This window comes from Euprymna scolopes, chromosome 23 (genome assembly GCF_053919585.1).
Source record: "Euprymna scolopes isolate OS-2025 chromosome 23, ASM5391958v1, whole genome shotgun sequence".
In the NCBI taxonomy this organism is placed as follows: Eukaryota; Metazoa; Mollusca; class Cephalopoda; order Sepiida; family Sepiolidae; genus Euprymna; species Euprymna scolopes.
This window is the reverse complement of record NC_136504.1, coordinates 61,246,138-61,264,509: the sequence shown is the minus strand read 5'-3', so window position 1 is coordinate 61,264,509 and position 18,372 is coordinate 61,246,138. Positions and strand designations below refer to the sequence as shown.

At 31.2% G+C, this 18,372-nt stretch overlaps 1 protein-coding gene across 1 annotated transcript in view; it reads right to left on the bottom strand.

The window, feature by feature from the left end:
• LOC145245949 (uncharacterized) overlaps positions 1 to 18,372 on the bottom strand; it is a 59,212-nt gene that overhangs the window by 21,298 nt on the left and 19,542 nt on the right. The window contains exons 8-13 of the mRNA XM_080107708.1: positions 17,799 to 17,915; positions 17,057 to 17,170; positions 14,244 to 14,360; positions 10,919 to 11,035; positions 4,840 to 5,075; positions 2,771 to 3,066 (exon numbers count right to left, since the gene is read on the bottom strand). Coding sequence (XP_079963834.1) covers positions 2,771 to 3,066; positions 4,840 to 5,075; positions 10,919 to 11,035; positions 14,244 to 14,360; positions 17,057 to 17,170; positions 17,799 to 17,915 — 997 coding nt within the window. The remainder of the gene's footprint in view (positions 1 to 2,770; positions 3,067 to 4,839; positions 5,076 to 10,918; positions 11,036 to 14,243; positions 14,361 to 17,056; positions 17,171 to 17,798; positions 17,916 to 18,372) is intronic.

Below are 18,372 nucleotides of genomic sequence, written 5' to 3'. Positions count from 1 at the left end.
GTTTCAGTTAGCCGGGTGTTTATCGTGAAAGATTGGCGAGGGGGGGGACCAGAGATTGGATCTCAGACGAGCAGTTCCCATGGAAATAAAGATTAAAAAATATAGGCTCGCAACGTCTCTTCTGTGGGAGAGAGGTTGCAGGGAAGAGAAAAGGGCTTCCCCACTAAGCCAAGAAGTATATTTTGTACTCTGTCAAGGCAGGATAGGTTGTTTTTGCAGCTCCTGACCAGATATGACAGCAGTATTCCATCCTTGGACGTACTTGGCTGTTATATAGATAGAGAATTGCATTAGTAGTGAGATATCTTCTGGAGCGGTAGAAAGATCCCACCATCTTTTCAGCGACCTTGGCAACTGACTTGATGTATGTGTTCCATTTCAGATCAGGAGTAAAGGTTAAACCCAGAAGCTTATCAAAACATGGGGCCTCCGCTAGACGAGCCGTTCATTTCAATTGATGCCAGATGGGTATCAGAGCGTTGATGATGTAAAGATAGGAGCTTGGTTTTAGATGCAATAGAAGTAACCAGCCACGTCTTCCCCCACTGAACCACGCGCTCAAGATCAGAGGAGAGAGAATCAGAGAGAACTTTGTCATTTACAGCCTTTGATGTGCTGCCGTAGATGGTCGTGTCATTAGCATAGATATTAACGAATGATTTAAGTATATGTTTTGGGAGAAGATTGATGTAGATCAGGAAGAGAGTTGGGCCCAGGATGGACCACTGAGGGACTCCAGCATTAATACTGCGGGCCTCTGATTTTTGTCCATCAACCACTACTCTTACGAGCCTATCAGAGAGAAATGATTTAATGATTGAGAAAACATTTCCAGTTTTACCGTAGCTAGAAATCTTGTGAAGTAGGCCTTTATGCCATACCTTGTTGAAGGCCTTTGATATGTCAAGAGCAATTGCCCTAGAAAGAAAGCCTTTGTCAAGAGATTCGCTAATCCTATGAGATATAATCGTTAGCACATCTGCGGTAGATCTTGCAGAACGGAAACCATATTGCGTGTCACTAAGAAGGTTATTTCTGCTGAGGTGGTTGAATACGTCTCTATTTACTATGGATTCCAGCAACTTACTCATGACACGCAGGGGACTTATTGGTCTGTACTGAGAGGGAGATTACTTATCACCTGAGTTCTTAAATACAGGGCATACTGATGAGGTTTTCCAGGGTGTTGGAAAGTACTTCTTAAGGCAATGCTTAAACAGTTTCGTAAGCATGGGAGCAAGTTCTGGTTGAAGCTTTTTTAACACTATAATTGGGATACCGTCAAGGCCAGTATCTTTACTGGAATCAAGGTTCTTGATTAGCTTGGCGACCTCACGCACAGATATTTGTATGTTACCTAGCGTGTTGTGTGTTATAGGAGGAAATACAGGGAGTTGATGGCCTTGGTCACATAGGGTAGAATTAGCTACAAAGTTTTTGGCAAATAGTTTGGCCTTGTCTAATGCTGACGAGATAACCTCTGGTCCATTGATAATGGTTGGGATAGAACGCACACTTCTGTTCAAGATCCTATTTGTTATTTGCCAAAACTGGTGGGAACCAAGCCGCTGATCAACTACTTTGGATTTAACGGACTGAGCATATAGCTCTCTTGCATTTTTTATTACTCTTTTACAGTGATTGCTGAAATTCCTAAAAGCAGCTTTAGTCTCAGTGCATCTATTACGTTGGTAGCTATGGAAAAAGTGATTTCTGTGTGCGATGGCAGCAGCACATTCTGGGGAGAACCATGGCTGGCTGTTAGGTTTTTGTTGAAATTTTTTAGATAGTATGAATCGGTCTATGCCTACAATTAACCATTCGGTCAGGTCGGATACTATAGAGGAAACATCCTTTTTAACCATGGAATACAGAGGTAGATCAGATATGAATGTACGGAAGCTATCCCAGTCAACCATGGAGTATAGGTATACAATACGGTGGAGGGGTACGTCTGGGGATTTATTACATTTCATTTTTATCTTAACTGATAAAACTGAGTGGTCGGAGGATCCTAGAGGAGAAAGAACAGAACATGAACATAGCTCAAGGGAAGTTGAGAGAAAAAGGTCTTGCATACTGACCGGTGGTGTCGGGCACACGGGTAGGCTTGTAAACAATCTGAGTGAGACCATAGGCAATGGCAAAATCATGACAGAACATCCCCTCATCATCTGTCTTATTTGAGTGGGTCAGCCATTCCACGTTATGGACATTGCAGACACCACAGATGTGAATGTTAGCCGAGGGATGTGCAGACAGGATGTGATCTATTTTCTCAGATATATTCTTAAATATAGTAACTCCGCTGTTATGGAGCCGATAGAGGGCAAATATAAATGCAGTGGTGTAAGCAAGTGCAACCCGGAAGCACATATTGTCTTGGAAAGGGATCGTTTGACACCAATGACATTGGTGCGAAATTGCTGATTCAAAATCTGCCGTTAATTTGAATATCAGTCGTTTAACTGTAATCCCGCAACTCACGTTCACATTGAAAATTCACAATGACTAGCAGCAACTTCCTGTTTCGTCGTCGTTGTCGTTGTCGTCGTCGTCGTCATTATCATCATCTACTACTATGATTACTAGACTAGTAGTAGCGATCGTACCGTCTATGTCCAGCAGCAATGTCACCACTGTTACAAGCATATGATATATTTTCTGCTCCTTAATCAGTACTAAAATCGGGATATATTGATATTTAACTAAGATCTATTACCAGTGAGTAAAATCATATTTCGTAAAATAAAGATTGTTTCATACTTACCATATTGCGAACTTATGTACAACGTAACTTTTGGCAATTATTGAATCTCGATTGTAATATCTTGATACATCTATTCCGCTTTTAGTGCGGTAATCATCAGGATTTCCGTTACAATCACTGCAGATTCCGGTCATTTTATTTCTATAACTTCTTGGTGCAATGACAGTAACTGTGGTTTTTGCGTCAGTTTTGACCATAACGCCGTTTGTTAGACTCCTTATTGTTACCCAGTATCCGGAGTAAGAAACTTTGAAATGTTTATGACAGTACGGGAAATTATACCTATATCCATCGATCTGTAGCAAAGGATAGAAATATTTACTAAAAAATGATGATTAACAGACACATCCAGATTGCTACATAACATATTGAGTTTTAACTCAGTTTAAAATCGTCCATTTCTAATTGTTTTTATCATATACATTTGAAATGATTTCGGGGATAAATCAAAGGAAATAAATAAAAAAGAAATAACTCTTCGGTATCTATTTTCTTATTAGTTAAATTATTAAATTTAATACATATTACAATGAAATAGACGTTAAATACATATAACAATGAAATAGACGTTAAATACATATAACAATGAAATAGAGGTAAATCGAACAGTTTGGTTACACACACTGCTTTATATAAAATTTAATGGGACAGCAATATTATTCACTTTTTGTTTTATGCAAGTTTAATGTAATACGTTTTGAATAGTTGTGCATAATATTATACATAATAATTTTCATACACACACACACACACACACACACACACACATATATATATATATATATATATATAAATAAGAGAACTTGAATGCCTACTGGAGAGAACTTGAATGCCTACTGGAGAGAATTTGAATAGCTACTAGACACTATCTTCGAGTATCTAAGGTCTCTCTGTACAGGGTTTTGCCAGAACAACCTGACATGAGGATACTTTTTCCCTAGAAGTAAACCCTGACCAAATATTCAAAATAACATAGTATTCGCAGCCCAAATAAGATCTCCTCACTATGGCTAACCCAGATTAGTTTTTGCGAGGAATGGTGCACCTTCTCCAAGTTATGTTACCTTAAGTAACTGCAGGAAGCTGGATACTCCACCAGACTAGATAAATTCTTGTCCTGGAATCCAGTAAGACTAAGAGACCCAAACTAAAGATATACTACGACATATGAAAATGGTTAATTAGGGAGAGGAATTATGTTCTCGATATCTTTACTAACTCAGTGTTTGAGAAATAAAGAACTTTAATATCTATGTATCTCATATAGAGTTCAATTATTAGCCTAGGTAGTGGGATCCTTGATTTCTGAGAACTTCGACTGAAGCAAAATAAAAAAAAAATATAAGTGGATGGGTGTAATTATTTAATATGTACACTCGAAATTTAAGATAGAACTAATAAACACATAATTTGTATTTTATTAACCAGAATCTTTCACGTCGTGTTGCATGGAAATTAGAAATCAATAGAATTCAGGCGGATGCGTTTACTTTATATCCCATGCTTACAAATGAATTTTCTCCTACTTTTAAAGGCCCTTTCTGCTTTGATTCACATTATCAATATAAAGTAAAACTTCTGGTCAGCAGTAAATATCTACGAAATGGTTATGTAAAACCGTAAACAAAACAAGTATAAGTTCATGTTTCCTCGGTCGTCTTACAATCGTTCAGAACGTAAAATCACTAATCTTGAGAGATTAAATAAACATAATCCCTTCTCCCCCCTCTCTCTCTATATATATATATGTATGTATGTATGTATATATATATATATATATATATATATATATATATATATATATATATATATATATATATAAGGAATAGTGTTATACTTTATATTAAAATACGAAATTACGTTTAATATGTATCTCAAAATATGAAATAATTTTTTTTATCAAGTCAAATTTTGTAAGAAATAATACTGTTTATTTTTAATTATTATGTGGCATTTAAATATTATATGGTATTCAAATATTATATGACATATCAAATTAAACTTATGCGTAGATATTGTAAATTCCGAGATAAAAAATATAAAAAAAAAACATTCATGCAGATACTTACATATAGTTTAGGACCTTTGTATACTTCAATTTTATGTTTTCCGAACTCTATAGTAACCATTCTAATATAGCAAATGTGGTCAAATAAGAATTTGCTCCAAACTTCAACATTAAACGGTTTTCCATTGATACTTCTTGCCATGGTATACTTGCAATTACCACTGAAATGTATCCATTGTCCATCGAATGTTTTGTAATGAGAATTACCGAAAAGGCTGCACTCGCAATTTCTATAAGCTGTATAAAAAAAAAGATTTTAATTTAACATAGTTTACACAGCTTTAATTACATTATGCTCATAGATTGCATATCTTAATACGAACGTTATAAAATTCTATTTCCGTATAATCGTGAAAATTATAATTTTGTTTGATTACTAATGTCATATGTACAATGGGAAGTTCTCAAACAAAATCATCGTGTACTTGTATCATAATAGATAATGTTAACATTGATTTTGCAAAACGAAACTAAACTATAAGAATAGTCGACTCTTTATCTTATACAGTAAATGAAGTCAATTTTCTTCCATGCTTTTCTGATCAATAGTTGCTTTAATATAAGTTACATAAATATGTGTTTCCTCAGACATATAAGGTTAATATTCGTTTGTGTAAAACAAAACTTCATTTCCAATTGATTTAATTGAATTTGATATTTAATCTGATGAATTGTTTTAATTTGATTACTTATACCATAGCGCTTATCATATATATTATTTGCGTCTGAATTATATAAAGATTACAAATAAAAAGGGGTTAATATAGCTTTCCAGCCAGTTGGACTCCTCAATGGTATGTTGAAATTATTTCATATTTATTCAAAGACAATTAGATATACAACATGAACAACTCATTGAATTTCAGATTTAATCCAATCAGTAGTCTTTGTATTGATTACTTATATGGAGGGCATTGGTGGGGCAAACTCCTTGTTAATAGTAATATAAGCGTCTTCGTACAATTACATAAAGATTGCGCTGTTTAAAAGAATGAGTTATACATCTCTGAATTTTGAGGGTGACGATCTGTTATTCGTATTCGTTTCTAATTTCTTCCTAACAATCACGTATTATGAACTAGCAGGGCTACTCGATGTTGCCCAGGACCGGAAATTTAAACTGAGATCGCGTATTTCCGAAAACTAAAAAAAGATCAGTTCAAATGTCTATATATAGAGACATGTCAGAAGTAAATAGATTAAATAGTCGCTTGTTTAGGATTAACCTAGCTAAAATCAGTTTAGTACATAACACACTTTATACAAGTGTATAACTTATTAAATATACATTAACATATATATGTAAAACAACGTGGCTTGCTAAAACCTGGTGGACATTTGCATATTTATACGCCATTTCTGATCAAACATCTACCTCCGTTTTTATATGGGTTTGGTCTGCATGTACCTGTAATAACATTAAAATGTTATTAAAAGAATGTGTAAAATCATTGAATAATATGAAATAATTTCTTGCAATTTGTTGTCTGCGTTTTTTCAGTTGATTTAGGACGAATTTGATACGCTGTATCCAAACATTATATTGGTGTTGCTTAATCAGGTCAAGATTTTACGTTTCTGTTCATATGTACGCATATGTTGAGCATTTTAGAAGTAGTTGGTAGGGGGTAAAATGCCACGTCAAATAATTGTTTTGATTGGAAATGATTATTTTAATGACAAGAAGTATTCATGCCCAATAGTCGAAAAGGGATCAGTTTTAAGTCATAAAACCTCGAAATCTTTTGAAAATTGATACTCGGCATATACGAAGAAGAACTGGCCTATACGGGATAAATTGGTGCCTTGCAAAGAACGAAACGTCATCAACAACCCTCTGGTGGAGAAAAACAGAAATATCTTCCCACTGCTGCACATCAAACTCGGCTTATTCAAGCAGTTCACCAAGTCACTGGACAAGGATGGTGACTGCTTCACTTACTCGTGCCAGGCTTTTCCAGGATAGACCATGGAGAAGTTGAAAGTTGGCATATTTGACGATCCTCAGATCCGGCAGCTCATCAGACATCCAGAATTCGAAAGCTGAATGAACAAAGTTGTACTAGCAAGACATTTGTGAAGAACTTTCTTAACAGAAATAAGGCCAGCAACTACACAGAACTAGTCAACAACATGCTGATTGCTTTCAGACACCTGGTCTGCAATATGAGCATTAAGATGCACAACCTATTTTCACATATGGACTGGCTTCCTGAGAACCTGGGTTCACAATGAGTGACAAGTAGGGGAATAGGTTTTGTCAGAGCCTGAAAGAGATGGGGACCAGATACCAGGGTCGCTAGGACGCAGTTAGGATGGCTTACTACTACTGTTGGTATCTGCAAAGAGATCTCCCTGGTACTGAACATTCCAGGAGTTCGAAGAAACGGAAGTTGAAGCCCTGAAGTTTTACAAAATGTGAAGCAACATGCAATTTACGTGTACTTACCATTTATCAATGCCCACTATTCAGTTTTTAGTAATAGATGTTTATATCAGGTAATCTATATATGTTGTTGGCAAAACATTTTTTCTCTTACAATTATATTTAGGATGGTATGTGTTGACAGAAGTCAGCTGATAATACCACAAAAATGTAATCGATTTTGTCACTAGATCTGATTTTTTCCAGGAAGCACATCAGAGATGCCCCATGGGAGACTATCTTTTCTCTCCCTACTGAACAGTGCGCAAATGAATGGTTTCGAGCGGCTATTTATGCACATGTTCCCACATGTATGTTCTATTGCCAACCCAACTTTTTCCATTGGTTTATTTCTACTTGTGCAGCTGCCATTGCTCAAAAACAGCATGCATACCGCAGATTTATCCGACATAAATCCAATACAAATAGACAAAAGTATATAAAAGTAATTGTAAGAATAAATAGCAACAGCCAAAAGAAAATATAACGAAACCACCAGAAAACGCATTGAAGTGCAGGAATTATGATCTCGTGACTTCTGGAAAATCTATAACAGTGTAGTCAATAATGGGCAATCAATAATTCCCCTAATTTTTAACAATCTTGAAGTTGTTGCCACTAGTAGCCATGACTAATGATACATTACCTGAAAGTAGCTCGTTCAAACTCCTCTGCTTAATGTTCACGGAGAACATGAGTTGGAACAGATACATTGAGTGCATTATCAAAGCTGCTGCAAAGAAGGGTGGCTCTCCTTACCATGTTAGAAACTGGGAGTATCCTGTACCTTTACAAGGCCACCATTCGTCTATGTATGGAGTATTGCTGTTACATTTGGGTTGGTGCATCTGCTACTAGTCTCTACCCATTAGACAGGGTTCAAAAGAATGTCGTCAACCTAATAGGTCCCGCACTATCAGCTAGGCTTCAACTGCTGTCACATCGACGACGAGATGTTGCATCCCTTTGCCTGTTTTACAAGTACTTAAATGGTAGATGTTCCGACGAACTACAAGCCCTAGTACTACTTCTACGTAAATACCCCCAACAAATCCAACAAGCAGCAAAATCCCACATTACACAGTAGAAATCCATAGATGCAAGAAAGCCTTCTACTCTAATAGGTTCTTCCCTAGGATTGCTATATTTTGGAATTCCTTTCCAGTTTCTGTTTCCCCGACTGTACTGACATGCAGAAGTTCAAGTGTAATGTAAACAGACATCTTGCTGCTCAGCTCCCAACATAGTACCCCTACAAAATATGTCCCAGATAGTAGCCCCCTACATCAAAGTGGCACTTTGCCTTGTTTGGGGGTGAAAATGCAATTTAAAAAAAAACTAAGCACAAAATCCTGACTCGATGGAGAGAAACAGACTGTATTTCCTGATTCAGTAGTGCAAAAATCCCGTAATTTAGTTGTAGAAATTTAGACAACATTCACAAAGTAAAAAAATTGTTGCGCATTGTAATTATGAAATTCGAAAAAAATATTATCGGAAATCCAAACATTCATCTGTTTAATCGTATAATTTGGATTCTGTAAACTACTTATTTCATCTTAAGCAACGGGCGGCGTAGTAGTAAATTTCAGTTATAAAGTTACACTCTTCTGGAGGCAGGGAGGGGTTAAGGTGTAATTCTCAGAGCGGACGACACTCAAAATATAATTGCGAATGACTTAGGATTTCTACCCATCATGGCTGACGGAACTAGTGCATGTTACCTACGTTGATTAAATAAAGTGTTCCGTTCGAAATTCTGTGCAAATTCAGGATTTCGATAGGAGGATTTCCGAATTCGACAAGATACACCTGAACAAGGCCGGAGGTTACATTGACCGAAACTTTGTGAAAATAACATTCAAGATAAGAACGGTAGTCTGAAGAGTTCAAATTGTACGAATAATTAATCCTCATCTAAAAAAAATCAGAAACGTAATGAGCTACTTCTTTTTGCCTTCCTAAAAATTATATTTCAAATGTTAAAATGTAAAATTAATAAATAATAACTAGAATGATTACGCGATCGAAAATGTATCGAGAGGTCGGAGGTTACATCGGGCGAAACGTTGTCACAACAACATTCAAGATTTCAACAATAGTCCAAAGAATCCAATTGAATAATTATCCTTCCTAAAAAATTAGGAACGTAATTATCTGTTTCTTTTCACTCTCCTTAAAGTTATATTTCAAATGTTTTTGTATTCGAAATGTGACATCCAAGAATCAATTTTTGATTTTCGAAAATCAATGTCAATTTTAAAATTATAAGTAACTAGAATGATTAAGTCATTGAATATTAGTTTTTTTAGTGTTAAAAATCGTCCTTGTTTTCCTCAGTATAATGTAATTAAATGAAATAATTTTCGTTGTGATTTAAAATGAATAGAATTCTCATTCAAAATTGATGATCATTGTACACACGGAATTTAAGTTGACATTGAATGAAAAGAGAAATGTGAAAAGCTAATAGACATACAATCAATCCCCGACAACATCATCATTAAAAAGTTTATTATGTTCATATATATATATATATATATATATATATATATATATATATATATATATATATATATATATATATATATATATATATATATGAACAAATGATTAATAAAACATGTTAAAAGACATCTTGAAAAAGAGTTCAAAACAAATTTAATTTTTAAAAGGGAAGCACAAGATGAGTGGATAGTCCTTAATCCGCGGAGTTTCGAAGAAATACTCTCCTTCTCTTTTAAAATTAAATATGTTTTTAACTCTTTTTCAAGATGTCTTTTAACATGTTTTATTAATCATTTGTTCATATTATAAGCTCTATTTCCTTTTCGGTTTTATTGAGCTTTTACATCTGGTTGAGATTACTTTACTTGTAAATATTAACTCTTTAATATTTATAATATATTTTAAGTTTACCATTTTGATTACCTTGGTAAACTTATTGTAATTTATATATATATATATATATATATATATATATATATATATATATATATATATATATATATATTAAATTGTGATTATTGAAATGAAGTGTTTGAGTTTCATATCAAAGATTTTTATTATTCTAAGCAAGACAAAGAATAGTTTAGAAAATTAATCTCCTTAACCTATAGGGTTTCGATGTCTACCATCTCATAAAAGGAGAGAAAATATTAGCAAATATTTACAAAGGTATGTACGTTCATCCTTTCGGGAATTATCAGTGCATGGCGTCAGGATTAACATCAGTCGATATGTTCGAACCTAGCGACAGAAGCCATCCCTGGCTTCATCAGCAAGGACCTAATCCATTCAAGTACCGTTAACCGCGAGAAATTCTGTTGAATTTAAACATTTATTTTTTTTAAATGCTTCTTAACGTCTTTCAGAGTGATATGTCCAAAATGCACTCCTAAACCTATTAACTGATCATTATTTGATGAATCGGGGCTAAAACTTTCATAGTATCCAATCATGATATAACATTATTTTAAATAACAAGTTTTGCGTATGAATAAATTATATTAAAATATCATGAGAAAAATGTAATAAAATACCCACAAATAACACGTCTTACTTGTATTAACTTGCATACCATATATGAGAAGTAAAGATTATTCAAAGCAAAAGTTAAAGTATGTAAGATATAAAAACATTTGAAAATATATACCTGGTTTAACCACTTCACAAAACCTTCCTGCATATCCTCCACGGCATTTACATTTGAATCCATTAATACTTGCAACGCAAGTACCACCGTTATTACAAGGTTCTGATGCACAGAACTCTGCAAATCATAATAGAAGCTTCATTTATATATAAATAAATGCATATAAACGAGCAAGAGAATTAAAAGATAAACCTCCAAAAATTCATTCTAAATAAAAAAAAAACAATCTATCATATAATTTCATTAGACGTTGACTATGTCATATGTATTTTAAATTAACGTTTTTTTTATATACTTTGATAAATTAACTCGCATTTATTGTGAAATGGCATGTTTCTATTTTAGCAAAGTTTCAAAGTACAATCATCTTCTAATTTAAATAAAAGTTATCTAACAATAATTAATATTATTTAATTCATACAAACAACTGTTTTAACAGTATATAGTAAAATAGAGAACTATATGGCACACAAAAAGTAAGAAACGCTATATCTTTAATTGATATAATTCTATTGGGTTATCAACATTTATTTTTAATCATTTCTAGCATCTAGGGTAGAACGATATAATTGTCGCACTAGAAAAGACGACATGATTCTATTTCCGTTTGATGAAAACCGGTTTTCTTTTGTTGTTGTTGTTGTTGTTGTTGTTGTTGTTGTTGTTGTTGTTGTTGTTGTTGTTGCAGACCATTTACTAATTGATAAGTTGTGTATAAATACCAAGATCGATAGGAGCCTTCTATCTTGTCTGAAAGTGACACAATGTTCAACGAGCGAGATCAGAGATACGGCACTGCTTATGCTCTCTACCGACCCAAGTTATGACAACAAGACCATTGACAGCACCCTCAAAATGCAAATCCGGACTGTTCAATGCATGAGGGCACAGCTCAACGCGTCGGACGACCCTTTCCAGACCAGGCTATGGTTTTTGGTGTGGTTGCAAGTGAGGGCCACATCATGCCACTTCATATTTTCGAAGTCGATTGAAAGTCAACATCAAAGTGTACCTGGATATGCTGAAGAGTGTGTTGATCCCCTAGTGCAATCAGACTCTCGGTGTGGCAGTAGGACTCGGCGCCCGCCACAACTTTAAAAACATCCAGACTTGTCTTCACAAGGAGTGCTACGACTTTGTACCCTTCAATCACTGCCCCCCTTCTCCCCCGACATGAACACGTTGGACTACTTCGTTTTGTCATACGTCGAGAACATCACCAACATAACCTCTCAAGACAAAGCTAGCCTGATCGCCACCATCCACCGAGTATTTGCCGAACTACCGGAATTTGTGGAAAAAGCATGCTTCCAATTTCCGTATCGAGGTTGTAATTGAGGCTGAATAGATATCAGCTTTAGTATATAATACAGTTACCTCGATTGATTTTTCAATAAAGGTTTTAAAATATTTGTTGTCTCCTTTAGGGCGACAAATTTAATGTTCTACCATGTATTTTCAAATTTTGATAAATATTCGTTTCGAGAATTCTATCTTGGAATAATTTTGTTTGTTTTCAAATTATAAATTCCTGTTTATTTTTATATCATTTAAATATAATATCAAATTAAGAAAAAATAAACATTTTCAATGCATTCTTTTTGCTTTTATGTTTTTCCTTTTAATTTTTACCAACAGGAAATTGAAAACTTTGTTGAATGTGGAAAAGAAGTTGTAAACAAAAAGAGAGAATACACCATTGATTAATTAGCGTTATTTGTGTTATTATACCGTTTAAATTTAAATTTTGAAATTGTGGGATTTTTTGTAACCAATTTCATGGATTTTTGATATAGAGTATTTTTCATATTACTTGCAGAAAACACACACTCTGTGGTATACCGTAATGTTTTAAATGTGGTCTTTAATGTAACATTCTTATAATGTAAGGAAAAAGGAGTGAAGTGTTTAGTACGCAGCACACTTAACCCCGACGAGAATGTTAAATCAGGCGGCTTAAAAATCAATATTTTTAACACATATTGGAAAATATCGACAATCGCAATTTAAGCGTTAAAAAATCAATTAAAGATGTGAAGGTGTCATTCTAAAAAATAAAGTCGTTTTTCCGCCTTTGTTTTGTCAATTATAAACTTAACATCAAAGACTTCGCATGCTATACGTTTCGGTTAAGTATTTACAACACTGTCTAATGCAAGTTCCACCAACATAATACTTCATTTATTCTATATACTAATATTACTACATTTACTCCGACCTATCTGCTTCCTTCAAATACATTTTCTATAAGTCAAAAGGCTTAACAATCAATGGTCGTTGACAAATAATTGAAAACAAATCGATAATAACATATTAAGCGTTTAAAAAGAATTAATGAAAACACATAATTATCGTTTGTAAAATACTGCAAAATAAGGCATAATATAATTTATTTTACTCAATCTGCTAAAATAATAACATATGTGAACATAACCAGAAGATGGTAATTTTTATCTATTTTACAATGATGTACATGTTCACAAAAATGACATTTTGACATATACATAACGAATAGAAACGAAACAGCATGAGTATTACTACTTTTAAATTATTTATAAATATTCTCTTGTGCTGATGAATTATGATTTGTACGTATTTTTATTGACAGTGGATAAAAACATAAAAAATGAATAGACTTACAGCCAATTTTACAACATCTCTACTTTAATAAATTTAGGTATGTTTATAAGTATGTATATATATATATATATATATATATATATATATACATACATACATACATATATATATATATATATATATATATATATATATATATATATATATATATATATTAAATAATTCATCACTAAACTTATTAAATGATTATTATAAATCTATATTGTCCGGCTAAATATTTTGAATTAGATCTATTATTTTATAAAGTTAACTTCAGACAAATTTAGGTAAAAAATTTAAGTTTCCAAAAAATACATTCAAATTGAAAAAATAAATTAAATATAGGCAGATTTGATTAAATTATATGTAAAATATTTTCTTTTTAATCAGAAATGTTTCCTGTATAATTAACCTTTCTTTGATTAAGTATAAAAACTGTTATTAAATTGCATTTTCATTGATTTTAAAATAAATAAGATTTTCACTTAAAAATAACAAGCGTTGAAGTAAATTTTCGAATGCATCATACAATGTTGAAATGTAAAATTGTTAGTTGAATAGAATTAGATGATAGAATTTGCAAAGAAAGTAATATAATCTTTGCACAGATAAACATGTAATTTATTTTATGCATCGAAATAAGAAAAGTATTATTAGAAGCACAGTGAAAGTTTATACAACAGGAATTCAATTCAAAAAAATATACCTGAAATGTCACAATTTCCACCGAAAAATCCTGGTCGGCATTCACAATAATAACCATCATAATCAGCATAGCATGTACCACCATTGCTACAAGGATTTGGACTACAAGGACCGACAACTTGATATAAAACAGAAAGAAAATTGATAGATTAAACATAAGTGTATTTATAGGGCCAATGATATTGTCGGGATCGTCCGGACAGTTTACGGAAAACGCAGGGAGATGCCGAAACACTAATACAAAAGAAAATATAAATAAAATATTTATTTGCTATCATTGTTTTATGATATATAACGTCAAAATATTTTTCTTTAGTTGAACAAAATAATCAATTATCTCCTATCATTATTTTATTATATATATAACATCTAAATATATATATTTATTTGAACAAAATAAATATTTATTCCCTATCATTGTTTTATTATATATGTATATATAGCATTTAAATATTTTTATTTATTTGAACAAAATAATCATTTATTTCCTATCATTGTTTTATTAAAATATATATATATATATATATATATATATATATATATATATATAGAGAGAGAGAGAGAGAGAGAGAGAGAGAGAGAGAGATAGATATATATATAACATCTAAATATTTTTATTTATTTGAACAAAATAAATATTTATTTCCTATCATTGTTTTATTATATATGCATATATAACATGTAAATATTTTTATTTATTTGAACAAAATAATCATTTATTTCCTATCATTGTTTTATTATATATATATATATATATATATATATATATATATATATATATATATATATATATATAACCTCTAAATATTTTTATTTATTTGAACAAAATAATTATTTATTTCCTATCATTGTTTTATTATATATATATATATATATATATATATATATATATATATATATATATATATATATAACATGTAAATATTTTTATTTATTTGAACAAAATAATCATTTATTTGCTATCATGTATTTGTCGGAAATTTATATTTCCGAAAAGCAATCTCAATTTAAAATATGTAAATAGTAATGTAATGAAATCATAGAAAAATGTTTTTACTAAGAAATTCTTTGTGTAAAATATTTTTTCAGCACGTTTAATAAAAAAAAATAATAATGAAACTGTTTGCGGCAGAATTTTCAAATAAATATGATTTTTACTCGGAATTGACATCCATTGTTCCCTTCAAATTATGTAGTTTACTGCCGAACAAAACATACAACATGGAAATGTAAATATGTTAGTTGAATAGAATTAGATTAGAGAATTTATAAAAATCCCGTATTTACATAGAGCTGAACATGTATTTAATTTTTATGCATGGAAAGCTCAAATAAAAGTATGAAAGTGAGGTTCAATATAACATATAACTACATAAAAATATAAACCTTTAACGCTACAATGTCTTCCAATATAACCAGAAGGGCATTCACAAATGTATGAATTCACGTCAGGAAAGCATATACCACCATTTTTACAATCATTTGGAACACAAGAATTTGAAACTGTCATAAAAGAGCAAGATAAAAAAGTTTCGAAATAATGCTAATTAAAATATGTTGTATAACTCTATCAAATGCTATTATATAATTGCTATAAATTAACAATTTAATCATAATAGCGTTTTTATTTTATTAGCTATTCAGAACTTGGTCGGGTTTCGTAAAAATTTGGATGTGAGCAGTTTTGCATTACACATTCAAGTTGCAAGGGATATATTGCACAACAAAAGTTTAATAACAAAAGTTTCACGAAAATGTGCACCATATTTTTTAAAAAATATATCTTTATTCGAATGAATTTTGTTTTATGGTGAAAAATTTCATGGAAGTAAATCCTCATTTTTCCATTCAAGTTAAAAACTTTTTGAAGATAAATCTTTGTTCTTGCTTTTAAATGGAAATATCTATGGGTAAAATCTTATTTTCTCCTTTCGAATTAAAAACGTCTATTGAGATAAACTCCCCCAAAAAAGGTCAACAGGAATATATTGGCATAAAGTAGATGTAATAACGTTAGCTATCTGAAGACCTTAAATATAGTTATTGTTAAAACAAAAGTGGCTGTTAGTCACAGATTGTCAAATATATACTTGATTGTTTGTTAAAAATTTACAAAATATAATTTTTTGCTCAGTATTGACGATTATTATTTTCGAAAATCAAAAAAGATATTTTATACAAGATATTTTCTTGTCTTTGTATCAGATGTTCAATTTTGAGCTACAAAAATCTTTCTACTGCAATGGAGATAATTAATTCTGTGCAGAGAATTAATGAATAACAGCTAATGTAACCAGCTACAAGAAATTTGCTACTTACGATCTTAATAAACATTTGGTTTACTATCTCGTATAGATAATTATATATATATATGTGTATATATATATATATATATATATATATATATATATATATATATATATATATATTACATCGACGTTGTGAAAATAAAACTTCGAATGACAACAGGAGTCTGAAAGGTACAAATAATTTGAATAATAAATATTTATCTCAGAATTTCAGAAACATGATACCAGGATCATTCTTTTCTGGGGACTGGCTTGTCTAAATATAATAACTGATTACTTTCAAGATAAAATGTTGAATACACATTAGAAAATTATTGTGGAACTATATATATTTATTTAGGATATGCTGTTGATCAAACATTATTCAAGAAAGCATTATTCATGCTTTAAGAAAAAAAATTAAAAATCTATTTGTCTGGTATTTTAATTTAGTACATTGATTATGAGATAATAATTAGTACGAAAATATTAGGATGCATGTGTTTTAAAATATTCATAAACAAACCTTGTCCACAATAATCTCCACTATATCCTGATCTACAGCTACACCTTCCTCTAGGTCCTCTTATACATGTACCTCCGTTGCGACAACGTCTGGCACCCCGAGGAGTACAATTAACTGTAAATATAATAAGATTAATTCGATAAATGATCATAATTGTGAATATCCTGTAACTGTAAACATTTCTTAATAAAATGTAATAAATGTGTACCAAGATATTTAATAAAGTACCCAAATTTGTATTAATCAAGTTCATTGATGTGTATCGATTTTATATTTAATGATTTGTTTAAACTATATAAATTATCGTGTACCACTAAGATACAAATGCATACGTTCAACGAGAAACAGTCTATGTATTCTTGCAGATACAAAGTATATTAACCGTCGATTCGAACAAAACCAATCAAGCTATAAATAATAATATAGGAAAACGATAATGAATACATTTTGTAGTTATAATAATTTTTATGCAATCAAATATTTAATATCCAATTGTTTTAATAAATTACTTTATTACTACACGCCTTATCTTTTAGTATTTTTAATAATAATTTTGGCACAAATATGCATGACTTAAAATAGAAAAACAACAACCAATAAATGGAGAATGAAGTAAACTATATGATAATTCATTGCATTATTTTTTTTTAGGTATTTATAGAAAGGTTTTAGAGTTATATGCTTAGATAATAAACATTAAAGAAAATACACGCGTGACTGTTTGAAATATAAATAAACGTACCCAATTGACAAAACCGTCCACGATACAATTGTGTACATCTACACGTGTATCCTCTTCCTCTGGGTATGCAGGTGGCACCATTCTTACAGCGGTTAGACGCACAAGGATTAACTGTAACTATAATCAAAGTAATAAGATCGGTAATAGTATTAGGAACATAATGTAACAATGTAAGCATTTCTTAATGATAGTTTATTAATATACAATAAAATAGTTAATTAAGCACTCGAATTCATATGAATTTAAAATTTTATTTATTTATCCAAACTTTTGCAATTTTAGTTTTTCCAAAAAAATTATACAGTCATTTTTGAGCTACAAAAATCTTTCTACTGCAATGGAGATAATTAATTCTGTGCAGAGAATTAATGAATAACAGCTAATGTAACCAGCTACAAGAAATTTGCTACTTACGATATTAATAAACATTTGGTTCACTATCTCGTATAGATAATTATATATATATATATATATATATATATATATATATATATATATATATATATATATATATATATATATATATATATATATAGGGGAAGTCGGGGTAAATTGAGCATAGGGGTAAGTTGAG